Genomic DNA, 13,458 nt, shown 5'->3' on the forward strand with positions numbered 1-13,458 from the left:
CGCAACCTGGTGCCCGTCCACAGACTGGGGGTTGGAGACCCCTGTTCTAAATAACTTTCTCTCTTTTTTTTAAAGGGAATGTCTTGAAGGAGTTGAGTGAGCCAGCAGGAGCCACTATTTATGCGAGCCGTTTCCAGGTGTGTCTTTGCTTAAGCCTTGCAATGGTTGAACTACCCCAGGGGTCAGCAGTCCACAGCTCTGGAGCCGCATGTGGCTCTTTCATGCCTCTGCTGCGGCTCCCTGTTGCTCAAAACATGCATCACAACTGCCAATGTGAAACACTCCCTGGCATACGATTTATTGAGCTTTTTGACCCGGAAAAGAAACAGAAACTTTGATTCAGTCATGGTTGTAAGTAGAAGACTACCTGCATTGAACCAACAGAGCATCGATGCTGTTCATGGCGCCTTCTTTCTCTCTGTAGATTCTACGGAGTTTAGGCTGGTTTCTCTCTCTCTTTCTCTCTCTCTCTCTCAATCTCAATCTCTCTCTCGTTTGTTTCCTAGCTGGGAGACCCCACTTTGAGTGTTTTGGAAATCTGGGGGGCCGAGTATCAAGAATCAAATGCGCTCCTGCTTCCGCCACGCCGAGCTGATTTTCTTCAACGCCTGGCTTCCCGTGAAAGATGCGCCGTTGACTTTGTTGGCAAAATCACGCGCGAGGGGAAGGTGAGAGAGAAATAGGCGCTGGTGGTAGAAGAACATCAATCTTTTGGGTTGGGCGCAAATGAAGAAAATCCTTCTGCAGGAAAGGAGAGACTAGACCAGAAGATAGTGTTGCCACTGTCAATATTTGGGTGGCACCTCTCTGATAGAACCTTTCTAAGCCTCATGCCCACATTAGTTCGACTCCAGTTGGGACCAGAACTTTTTATTGATAAGCGAGGTGGCAGTTAAATGAGTCATGTCTGATTTTAGGATCTTGTTGCCATGGTTGTTAAGTGGATCACGGGGTTGTTAAACAGAGCTGGCTTCCCCCATTGATTTTGCTTGTTAAAAGCTGGCTGGGTATGGTGGCAAAAGGCGATCACGTGACCTCGGAGTATTACAACTGTTTTAAACTTTTATTAGTTTAGTTTAGTTTAGTTTATTGCTTTACTTTACTTTTACTTTATTATTTTATTAGTTTATTATACATTTTATTTTATATTGTAGTTTAGTTTATGGTTTATTTTATCTTATAGTGTATGATTTTATTTTATTTTATTTTATTGCTTTACTTTACTTTTGCTTTATTATTTTATTTTATTATTTTATTATATATTTTATTTTATATTTTATACTTTAGTTTATGATTTATTTTATTTTATAGTTTATTATTTTATTTTATTTTACTTTAGTTTATTGCTTTACTTTACTTTTGCTTTATTATTTTATTTTATTATATATTTTATTTTATATGTTATACTTTAGTTTATGATTTATTTTATTTTATAGTTTATTATTTTATTTTATTATATTTTATTTTAGTTTAGTTTATTGCTTTACTTTATTTTGCTTTATTTTATTTTATTATATATTTTATTTTATTTTTCATATTTTAGTTTAGTTTATTATATATTTTATTTTATAGTTTATTATATATTTTATTTTATATTTTAGTTTAGTTTATGATTTGTTTTACTTTATAGTTTATTATTTTATTATTTTAGTTTACATTTATTTTAGTTTATGATTTTATTTAATTTTATATTTAATTTTATTTAATTTCATTTCCTATAGCCACCCATTTCAGCAAATGATTCTGGGTGGCTCACAATTCAAGAACATGCACAGGTAGTCCTGGAATTCTGAAAATACAGAATCGACCAGATTGTGAGGTAAAAATCAAAGTGAATATGAAGGAATAAAGGGGGCAGAAAGCAAAAAACTGAAATAATTTGAGAGAAAGTTCTTTAGACAGTTCAGTTCACCATTATGCATGTAGCAGGCTGGTTCTTGGCCTAGGTCAGGCCTCTCCAAACTTGGCCACTTGTGGACTTCAACTCCCAGAATTCCCCAGCCAGCTGGCTAGGGAATTCTGGGAGTTGAAGTCCATAAGACTTAAAGCTGCCAAGTGTGGAGACCCCTGGCTTAGCTTATAGTGGGATCCCAGCTATGATAAATCCTACACTATATTCAGGGTTCAAAGAGAATCAAACCACAGATGGATTGTTCAACAAAATCCTAGAGCTTGGCCTAGTGCTGTGAATGCAAACCTACGGCACGTGCCCAAAATGGTAGATGAAGCTATGTCACTTGGCACGCACATCCTTGCCTGCGTGCACGATGATAAATTCTCCGCTCGTGCGGCAGTGTCGAAAACCGGTGTGCGCATGCTGATTGTTGTGTGAACTCGGAAGTTCGACTTTTCCAGAGTGTGATTCCTTCATGGGCACAGCGGTGCCCAAAACCGGCCTGCGCATGCACACCGGCCAGCTGATCGTCGGGCACGCATGGGCGCTAGAAGCCAGAAGTTTGGCTTTCCCAGAGTGCGGCCCCAACGAGCGCCTGCGGACCTTTTCGGCACTCGATGCCGAAATCGTTCGCCAACACTGGAGTGTGTGAATCTGATTTGAAGTTGCCTCCTGTTCTTCTTCTTGACAGATTGTGTTGGTAGATGACACAAAGTCCCCGGCAAGTACGGCAGAGGTCCTCGAATGTGAGACAGGAGGAAGGGACACCCCTGTGAATTTGAAGCTGGAATGGGTACTTGGCAAGATGCCACGCAAGGTACGGAAGGGCACAAGAGTCTCCCAGCATAAAAGCAAACACGAAACCGACTAACGTTCAACCAGGGATGCTGAAGACAGATGAGCTCAATCCTCTTCGAGGGATGCAACCAAGGTTCAGAGTGTCTTAAATTTTGTAGAGGATTCATACAGTAAATAGTAACAGAGTTGGAAAGGTCCTTGGAGGTCATCTAGTCCAACCCCCCCCTGTTCCTGCAGGAGACCTGTACTAGGGATTCAAACCGCCGAACTTTCTGATCGCCCGCAACTTACGTAGGACCCCAGTTGAGCTCCAAATTTCTGTGGCTAAGCGAGACAGTTTTTAAGTGAGTTTTGCCCCGTTTCATGACCTTTCTTGCCACTGTTGTTAAGTGAATCTCTGCGGTTGTTAAGTCACGCGGCTGCTAAGTGAATCTGGCTTCCCCACTGATTTTGCTTGCCAGAAAGTCGCAAGAGGTGAACACATGACCCTGGGGCACCGCGACCGTCATAGAATATGAATCGGTTGCCAATTTTAATTACATGACCACGGGGTACGCTGCAACGGTCGTAAGTGTGAAAATTGGTCGTATATCACTTTTCCCCTTGCCGTTGTAACTTCAAATGGTCCCCAAGCAAATAGTATGGTACACAGGACCAGAATTGAGCTCAAAGACTTCTGTGGTAAGCCATACAGTGGCAAAGGGAGTTTTGCCATTTTACGACCTTTCTCTGTCACTGTGGTTAAGTGAATCTCGGCAGTTGTTAAGTGAGTAACATGGTTGTTAAGTGAGTCTGGCTTTCCCATTGATTTTGCTTGTTAAAAAGTAAAAAACCCAAGGAAACTGCATCCGTCGTAAATATGAATCGGTTGCCAAGCGGCTGAATTTCAATCACGTGACCATGGGAATGCTGTCATAACAGTGGTAGGTTGCAGACGGTACGCCCCGGTATACGTATACCGGTTCCTGCCGGAAGCAGCAGCCACCGTACCGGAATGGTGCTTTGGAGGGCCCGCCTGCCCGCCCTCGTTCCTTACCCGTATTTATAGGAAATGGGTCATCTGCGCATGTGCATGTAGCATACGGCGCCTGCGCAATGCTCCGCTAAGCAGCTGGGGCACCGCAGGCGGTGGGTGGTGGTGCCCGCTCGGCTCATGTTGCAGCATACCAGTTGCAACGAGAGCCAAAACCCACTACTGGGTCATAAGTGTGGAAAATGGCCATAAATCACTCTTTTCACTGCCGTTGTAATTTCAAATGGTCACCAAGGAAATTGTATGGCATACGGTAGTTGAACATTATACCTGCATATCATAATAAATACCAGATTGTATACCCACTCTGCCTGGACAAGCCAACTATCCATTTGTCTAGGACAGGGGTCGGCAACCTTAAAAACTCAAAGAGCCACAAAGGTCCTAACCCGAAGCTCCCCGTTCAATTCTAGAGCCAACCGGAAGTCCAGTTCCCCCACCATAAAGTCTCTTCCTAGTGTGGCATCCCTTTTCCTCTACCTATCCTAACCGAAAGCCCCATCAATTGTGGAGCAGAGCAGCGACAGGGAGCCGCAGCAGAGGGATGAAAGAGCCACATGCGGCTCCAGAGCCTCGGGTTGCCGACCCCTGGCCTAGGAAGAAGGATTGTGGTTTGACTGATCCAATTACAGGTCTTCTTTACTTACGTCCGCTATTAGGACAAGAATTTTTTGTCACTAAGCAAGGCACTTTGGTGAATTCCACCTGATTTTTTTTTTTTTTAGCCATGGTTTTTAAATGAACCACTGCAGGTCTTACACAAATCCCATGGAATTTTCTTCTTCCCTTTCCTTCCTTCCCCTAGTTTCCTAGTTTACTTTTTTTGTTTCCCTTTGTATTTTATACTAGCTGATAACCCACTGTTGCCCGGGTATTTATTTATAGGGGGAAATGTCCAGACCAAACATAATTTCTAATGTTGGATTTTCCCCCTTACCAAAGGGAGCCCCCTTGTGGAGTACTGTGAAGCCATTACCATGGCAACTTTACTGCACTGTACAGTAGAAGCCATTTTAGAGCAGTACAGTAAAAGCCATTTTAAGGCACAACAGGCTTTTTCTTAACAGAACACACATCCTGAGGGGTCTTAAGGCTGTCTTACCCACATAGTATTTTTTCTCCAGAAGGTAAGTCATCTGTGTACCAAGTTTGGTTGAAATTGCTCGAGGCGTTCCAGTGTTATGCTAGAACATAAACTAATAAATACGCATAAACTTAAAAGAAGAAAAGAACAGAGAGGAATATTCCAGTGATGTTAATAAGATTATGCATCCCCTGTTTTTCTTCTCACCGCCCAGGAATTTGTTTTGAACCGTGTAAACCGAGCCCTTCGCCCTCTGGATCTTCCTAAGGCCCTGAGCGTGGTGGATGCCCTTCAACTGGTCCTGAAGCTCCCATCAGTGGCTAGTAAACGTTACCTGACAAATAAGGTCAGTTTCTGGATCACGTTGGCCTTTCTTGGGTTGGGATCAGTGGTGAAATTCAAACATTTTCCCTACCGGTTCTGTGGGCGTGGCTTGGTGGTCATGTGACCGGGTGTGCGTGGCTGCACAACTGACACACACACACACAATGTAAAAGCAGCTGGATTTTACACAAAATGTCCCCTGCGACCAGCAGGAATTTCACAGAGTCAAAAACGAACCATCACACTTTACACAAAAAGGACACAAAAGCTGCGCAACTGACTCGCGCACAATGTAAAAGTAAAAGAAAAAAGTTCCCACGATCGTGGGGCACAGCTGATTGTTGCACAGCTGATCACTGGGACTTTTTTTTTTAACTTTTTAAAGCATTTTTTTAACTACCCAAACCAGTATCATTTCACTCCCTGGTTGGGATGCCTCTATAGTCCTATCTGTGTAGCTTTTAAGAGCTCTGCCATTTTTTGAGATGTGTTTCCAACTTCCCAAGGTAGCCTATATAGCCTTGGGATTTCCTTGTGGTCTCCACTCCACAGACTACCAACTCTATATCTAGGGGTTTTTTTTTTTTTGAACGAACCAGGAACTTGCTATGACATCTAGATGCAGAAAAGATTTATATATTGATTTGTTTTCCTGCTGATTTGTTCCCATTTTTCTTTCTTTCCTTTTTGTTTCCTGGCATAGGTTGATCGTTCGGTGACGGGGCTGGTGGCCCAGCAACAGTGCGTCGGTCCCCTCCACACACCCCTGGCGGATGTGGCCGTGGTGGCCCTTTCCCCCTTTGAAACGGTGGGAGGAGCCACTGCTCTTGGAGAACAGCCAATCAAAGGGCTGATAAACCCTGCAGCCGGCGCCCGATTGGCCGTGGGAGAAGCCCTTACCAATCTGGTCTTTGCTCAGGTCACCGATCTGAAGGTAAGCCCCGCCTTCTTCTGTCTTGGCAAATCTGTGCCTCCCCCCCCCCCCTTCTTGTGTTCTACTTTGTCAGGAACTCAGGGAGGGACCGAGGGAGGAAGTGACATCACCCACAGCATAACATCATCTTACACAACATACAGTGATGTCGTTGTGACTTTTTCCAGATGTCTGCAGCTCCGCTAATGTCAAATGGCTTAAGATAGCCGGGGGGGAAAAACACCTTAAATTGAAAGAACTCGAAAACCCAGAACCAATCAATTTAGAATAAGAGACTTGGAAGGGACCTTGGAGGTCTTCTAGTCCAACCCCCTGCTTAGGCAGGAAACCCTACACCACTTCAGACAAATGGACACCCAACATCCAATTTCTTTATTGGGATCCACCAAAATTTCACAGCAGAATGGGAAAGCTTTTTCTGTTTCCCAGAGATCTTCCTCAAGATTAGAAGACCCAGCTAAATACTTAAGCGCTGATCTGTGCATTGGGGATTAAAAATGAAGACCGAAACTATTATTTTATGTTGGATGTTCCAGTTATGAGGAAAAATAACCAAGATTTCTGGAACAAAAGAAAAAAAGTGAGCTTTATTTCTGCAATAATTATAATTTAATGATTTTGACAGTATCACACCACTATCCTAATTGTGAAGAGGAATGGTGCGGTGGCTTAGAAGCGGAGCTCCCTCCTCACAATCAGGAGGCTGTGAGTTCAATCCTAGGTAGAGGCAGATATTTCTCTCTCGGCACACTGAGAAAAATATCTGCTGGGAAAAAAACTCTGCACTGGAGACAGGAAAGGCATCTGGCCAGGAAACACTCAGGTCCATTCAGTTGCCCAGACTCCACCCCACAAGGGATTATGTGGTTATTAAAAATGGATGATGATGATCCTACTTGGGAGGAGCTACTACCGCACCAGTAAGACATAATTTTAAATGGATGACCAGTTACTAGAATTAAGTTTTCCCAGTTTGCAATAAGGAGGAACACTCTGATAAAAGGCAGGCAGACTCATTTACCATGGCACGGAGGGGTGAAACATATCTTACGTCCACAAAAAATAGATAATATTCAGAAGAGGTTTATTATAACCTCTTTCGATAAAAGGAATTTTTACCCTTTCTGGTTTAGTTTAGTGGAGCAAAGTATGCTCTAATTAAGTTGTAAGACAGCATCTCCTGGCTGGTGAGGAAAATCAAATAAGTAAAATAAATAAAACAAATATATTTTCATTTGTTTTGTATTTTCTCTTTTTTTCCTGAATGCCACGTTCTTTGCGGCTGTTCTCTTGGTTTGCAAGTTTTCTTTTCCTTTGTGAGCCTTGGTTTATTCTCTGCAACGGAGTCACCGGTAGAACTAAGCATTTGCTTGGCTCCCTGCAGAATATGAACTACAAATGTATTTTCACTTGTTCAGTATTATCTCTTCTCTTTTGTCTACTTGCTGTGTTCATCCTGTCTGTTCTCTTCGTTTGCAAATTCTCCTTTCCTTTGTGAGCCTCGGGTTAATCTCTGCATCGGAGTTCAATCAAATCCATTGAGAAATGAGAGAAGGAGGGTCAGATAAACAGAGTGGAAGAAACCTTCTAGGTTATCTAGTCCAACCCCCCCCCCCACCCAAGCAGGAGACTCTACACCATTTCTGACCAATGGCAGTCAAGACTGTTCTTGAAAGCCTCCAGGGATGAAGCTCCCACAACTTCTGAAGGCAACTTCTGTTCCATCGGTTGATTGTTCTCACTGTCAGAAAATTTATCCTTATTTCTAGGTTGTTCAGTTTCCATCCATTATTCCTTATCTGGTCTTCAGGTGCTTTGGAAAATAGCTTGACCCCTTCCTGTTTGTGGCAATCACTCAAATATTGAAACACTGCTATCGTGTCTCCCTTAGTCCTTCTCTTCACTAGACTAGCCATGCCCAGTTCCGGTAACCATTCTTCATATGTTTTAGCCTGCAGTCCACCTCATCATCCTGGTTGCTCTTCTCTGCCCTTTTTATAGAGTCTCAACATCTTTTTTATAGTGTGGTGATCAAAACTGGATGCAGTATTCTAGGTGTGGTCTTACTAAGATGTTATAGAGCCATCGTTGCAACCAGGCCTCGGGTTATTCTCTGCACCAAAGTCATTGTTGCAACTAAGCAATTTGCTTGCCTCCATGCAGGATGTGAAATGCAGTGGCAACTGGATGTGGCCAGCCAAGCTCCCGGGAGAAGGGGCAGCTCTGGAAGAAGCCTGCAGCGCCATGTGCTCCGTCATGGGAGAGCTGGGCGTGGCGGTGGATGGCGGGAAGGACTCGCTCAGCATGGCAGCCCGGGTTGGCACAGAAACGGTCAAGGCGCCTGGTGAGGCTTGGGACATTGTATGTTAAGACTAGGCCCCCAAAAGTGGGCTGTTTGCTGCGTTCCCACATCCCTCCGTCTCGGGGATTTTAGGTGTGGAGTTTTTTGACATCACGTGGGTTCTTCCCCCCTTCGCTTTCTTTATTTTCATGATTTGTATTCTTCATTGCGGCAGGAACCCTGGTCATCTCAGCTTATGCTGTCTGTCCTGATATCACAGCCACCATCACCCCTGACCTCAAATGTCCCGATGGGAAAGGTAAGGGGAAGAATATTCCGGAATGGGCGGAAAATGGGGAGTCCAGAGGCTGAAAACGGGGCGTGCGGAGGCTGAAAACGGGATGCGGAGGCCGAAAATGAGGCACACAGAGACGGCAATATGCAATGGCAATCCCTGCAGCCCTGAAACAGCTGATGGTGGGGAGGCTGATCCAACTGACAATCAGCTGCTTCTGCCAATCAGGCTGTGCTGAAACTGAAACAGGCTATTTGCTGCAAGGAGGCAAATTGCTGGGAGACAGAGGCAAAAAAAAATTCTTGTTTTCCTCCCCAAAAGCTAGGTGCATCTTATACTTCAGAGTGTCTTATACTTCGAAAAATATGGTACATATATAGAGCAATGTTTTTCAACCTCAGCCAGGTTAAATTATGTGGACTTCAACTCCCAGAATTCTTCAACCAACCTGGCTGGCTGGGAAATTTTGGGAGTTGAAGTCCTCACAATTTAACCTGGCTGAGATTGAGTAACACGGGGGTAAGGAGAAGATAAGGAGGGATAAGGAAGAAGTTTTATTTTTATCTACCTAGCTGTCCATCTATTTATTTATTTATTTATTTGACTTGTATGAAACACATCTACCAGATGTGGGATAAATGGTATAGGTGGATGGAGGAAAGAAACAAGAATCAATGAAGGAATATAACAAAACTCAAAAAATAATAGTTATGAGTAAAATAAGAGGGTTAGGAATGGTGAAATCTAAATGAAATACAGTAGAAAGGGAAATAATGTAAGGTGAGCGGTCTTGATTGTTAATTGCTATTAGAAAAAAACAGGAAGCTCCTGTTCGTATTGTATTGTGTAAATGTGGTGTACGTCTAGGTTTTGTGTGTGTGTATTTTACATGTTTGTTAATTAAAAAAAAAGAAACACGTTTTGCTAGAGGTCGGCTCTGGACACCTTCACAAATTTTCCTGATTCACCAATGTCTTCTTCTCACCTTGGCGGTTTTTCAGGAGCCTTGCTTCATGTGGCTGTGAGCCCTGACAAGCATCGACTCGGGGGTAGCGCACTGGCCCAGTGCTTCTCTCAACTGGGAGACACTTCCCCAGATCTGGATGATCCCAGCACCCTTGTTTCCTGTTTCCGAGTTACTCAGGATCTGTTACGAGGTCAGCCTCCTTCTCTTCTTGCTCTAAATTTCTGTTTTTGTAACATCCTGCTGGATAGAGAGATTTCCGCATTTTTTTGTGGCGGGGGGACGCATGAGGTTGGTTTTCATAAAGACTTATGCCAATGTTGGAACCTGAATCGGCAGAGGAAGATGAGCTGGAACTGGAGCAGACGGAGATCGAGGGAGCGGCTCCGTTGGCTTGGAAGGAAAATTGGGAGGAGCAGGCCCAGTCAGGCCAGGGCCTTTCAGGATTGGGATGACTTGTAGGCAGGGAGGAAAGCAGGGGCAGGATCACCAAGAGAGGCTAAGCGTTGAACATGAGAGACAGAGCTCAGGCAATGAGCAAGGACCACCGCCTCCTGATCCGAGAGCACGGAGAGTGGAGAGAAGGTGAAAACAGCGCAGACTGACCTGAGTTCTTGGGAAGAGAGTGCCCTGCCCCTCTTCACAAGACACACCTGGGGACTGAGCTTTAAGTAGATGCTGTGGGGAAGGGGGGCATTTGCAGCCAGAGGTTGCTTGAGGTGTGTGTGTGTGAGAGAGAGAGATCACTTTACTCTGGAACTTTTCAGAAATGAGGGAGTGTTTGGGGAAATTTGAAACAATAAAGGGGTGGTTTGAACTGCCAGCTGCCCGTGTTATCTCTGTGCCATGTCCCAGGTCATCACAAAGACATTTCCTTGGGTTTTCCCCATTCCGTGCAACAGAAAAGCCAGCCTATGATAAACTGGGGGAAACGGATAAATCTACATATATCTGCATGTTTTGGGTACTTTGAATTTTGTCTTGGTTAGGGACAAAAGAGACGAGTGTAGGAAGGTGTATGGCATTTGGCCTTTCAGTTCTTCCATTGGCTTTGCTCATGCAAGTTCATATGGTCTAGAAACATCGTTCTTATAGATGAAAATAAAGCAGGCAGCTTCAAGAACGGTGGATACAGCTGCCCCGATAATGGGACTATGGGATAACCACATCCAGGATCACGTTTTTGCCCTATAACAGAGTTGGAAGGGACCTTGGAGGTCTTCTAGTCCAACTCCCTGCTCCAGCAGGAAACCTTATACCAGGGGTCAGCAACCTTAAACACTCTAAGAGCCACCAAGGTCCTAACCGGAAGCCCCCCCCCCCCATTCAATTCTGGTCTGGTTTCCCCACCATGGAGTCTCTTCCTAGCATGGCATCTTTTTTCCTCTGCCAACCAGAAGTCCACTTCCCCCACTATAGAGTCTCCTCCTAGCGCGGCATCCTTTTTCCTCTCCCTGTCCTAACTGAAAGCCCTATCAATTGTGGAGCTGACCGGTGACTGGGAGCCGCAGCAGAGGGATGAAAGAGCCACCCGCGGCTCCAGAGCCACAGGTTGCAACCCTTGCCCTATACCAGGGGTCGGCAACCTTAAACACTCAAAGAGCCGCAAAGGTCCTAAATGGAAGCCCTCCAGTTCAATTCTGGAGCTGACCGGAAGTCCAGTTTCCCCCCCATCATAGAGTCTCCTCCTAGCGTGGCGTTCTTTTTCCTCTGCTGATCAGCAGTCCAGTTTCCCCACCATAGAGTCTCTTCCTAGCATGGCATCCTTTTTCCTCTGCCTGTCCTAGCCAAAAGCGCTATCACTTATGGCCCTGACTGACGACACAGAGCTGCAGCAGAGGGATGAAAGAGCCACATGCGGCTCCAGAGCCACAGGTTGCAGCCCTTTCCCTTGTACCATTTCAGACAAACAGTTGTCCGATCTCTTAAAAACCTCCAGTGTTGCAACTTTTAGAGGCAAGTTGTTTCACTGACTAATTGTTCTAACTGTCAGGAAATTTCTCCTTAGTTCTAGGTTGCTTCCCTCCTTGATTAGTTTCCATCCGTTGCTTCTTGTCCTGCCCACAGGTGCTTTGGGGAATAGCTTGACTCCCTCTTCTTTGTGGCAGCCCCTCAAATATTCGAACACTGTTACCATGTCTCCCCTAATTTCATTTTGATTTCCATCTTTCATTGAATTGTATTCCACTGTAATAAAAAAAATGTCCCATAAAAGACTCCGGATGTTCTTTTCTCCCACAGATTCTCTTCTTTCTTCTGGCCATGATGTGAGCGATGGGGGACTTCTGACTTGTTTGTTGGAGATGGCCATTGCTGGGAATTGTGGTGCCCACATTGAGCTCGGGGCACCGGGGGTCCAGGGTGAGTAAACTGGGGAGACAGTTACGGCAGTGGGCATATGTGGAGCAAGAGAGTTTTGTGGAAGGGGAAAAAAGAATGTTCCGACCGAGGCTTCCCGAGAGCATGAAGCAAACTCCTTGTCCCGACAAAATATCCCTTTTATTAATTGACTCTGAATTCTGCTCATTCACACCCACCAAAGTCTTTCAAGGGAGGATTTACAGTAACAGACCTTATCTGGCTTGGAGAGCGGCCAGACCGATATCTGCAAAACCTGGCAAGGAATCTCAGAGAGTCACGAACCAATGAAGCGAACTAATTGTCTCCTGCAAACTCCACTCCCCTTTTGCTCCTCTTTTATTCCCTCTGGGAGGGGCCATTCATCATCCACCTGTGGCCTTACTCCCAAGTCGACCCCTGTTCTTCAGCTGTTCCCTTCGTCTGGCAACTCTGCACAGTGGGAACAGGCTCCAGCTGTTTGTCTGCCTCACTGATGTCTGACTCCGAAGGCAGCTGATAACGGGCATACGGCCCTGGCCCCCTCTCTGCCTCCGACACAGAGCCCTCATCAGAGCCTTCCCCAGACTCCAGGACTGGCCCATATTCCACCCCAACCTCCTTACTGTCTGAATCTGTTGCCAGCTCTGCTGGCCGCTGGCAAGCCACAGCAAAAGGTCAGACTTATTGAATGCATCATGTTAAAGAACAGCAGTCAAAATAAATAAAGGGAGCCCTGACTTACGACCAGTGGGGAAAAATTTGTTGTTAAGCAATGTGGTCATTAAGTCAGGCATCACCTGACTACATTTGTTTTTAATAGCAATAGCTGTAGCAATAGCAGTTAGACTTCTATCATCATCATCATCATCATCATCTCCTTTTAATGACCCCATAATCCCTTGCGGGGTGGAGTCTGGATAACTGAATGGATCTGTGTTTACTGGCCAGATGCCTTTCCTGTTGCCAATGCGGATTTTTGTTCGGCAGATATATTCTCATTAAGCCCAAAAAGAAATATCTGCCTTTACCTAGGATCGAACTCACAGCCTCCTGATTGTGAGGTGAGAGCTCCACCTCTCGGCAGGGGAGGGATTCAAAAATTTTAGTAACCCGTTCTCTGCCCAGTTGTTGGGTGAGCATAGCCATGGCGGTGTGTCTCCTGCACCATGGCGGAAGGAGATGTTTTCACCCTCCCCAGGCTCCAGAAATGTTTTTTGAGCCTCCGGGAGGGCAAAAACGGCCTCCCCTGGGCTCCGGAGGCTGGAAACAGGCCCATTTCCAGACTTCCAGGAGGCGCATTTTTCACCCTTCCCAGACTCCGGAGGCTTTCCTTGAGCATCCAGGTGGGGAAAATGGCCTCCCCTGGGCTCCAGAGGCTTTTTCTTTCCTTCCTTCCGTCCTTCCTTCCTTCTTTCCCTTTCTCCCTCCCTCCTTCCTTCTTTCTCTCTTTCCCTTCCTTCCTTCCTTCTTTCTTTCTTTCTTTCTTTCCTTTCCTTCCTCTTTCTTTCCTT

At 45.2% G+C, this 13,458-nt stretch overlaps 1 protein-coding gene across 1 annotated transcript in view; it reads left to right on the forward strand.

Annotated features, from left to right (window-relative positions):
* Positions 1–13,458, forward strand: part of PFAS (phosphoribosylformylglycinamidine synthase) — a 48,807-nt gene that overhangs the window by 21,598 nt on the left and 13,751 nt on the right. The window contains exons 13-21 of the mRNA XM_032234553.1: positions 76–137; positions 507–668; positions 2,586–2,711; positions 5,024–5,155; positions 5,837–6,067; positions 8,231–8,411; positions 8,584–8,667; positions 9,645–9,800; positions 11,849–11,968. Coding sequence (XP_032090444.1) covers positions 76–137; positions 507–668; positions 2,586–2,711; positions 5,024–5,155; positions 5,837–6,067; positions 8,231–8,411; positions 8,584–8,667; positions 9,645–9,800; positions 11,849–11,968 — 1,254 coding nt within the window. The remainder of the gene's footprint in view (positions 1–75; positions 138–506; positions 669–2,585; positions 2,712–5,023; positions 5,156–5,836; positions 6,068–8,230; positions 8,412–8,583; positions 8,668–9,644; positions 9,801–11,848; positions 11,969–13,458) is intronic.

Source organism: Thamnophis elegans, chromosome Z, assembly GCF_009769535.1.
Source record: "Thamnophis elegans isolate rThaEle1 chromosome Z, rThaEle1.pri, whole genome shotgun sequence".
Taxonomy (NCBI): domain Eukaryota; kingdom Metazoa; phylum Chordata; class Lepidosauria; order Squamata; family Colubridae; genus Thamnophis; species Thamnophis elegans.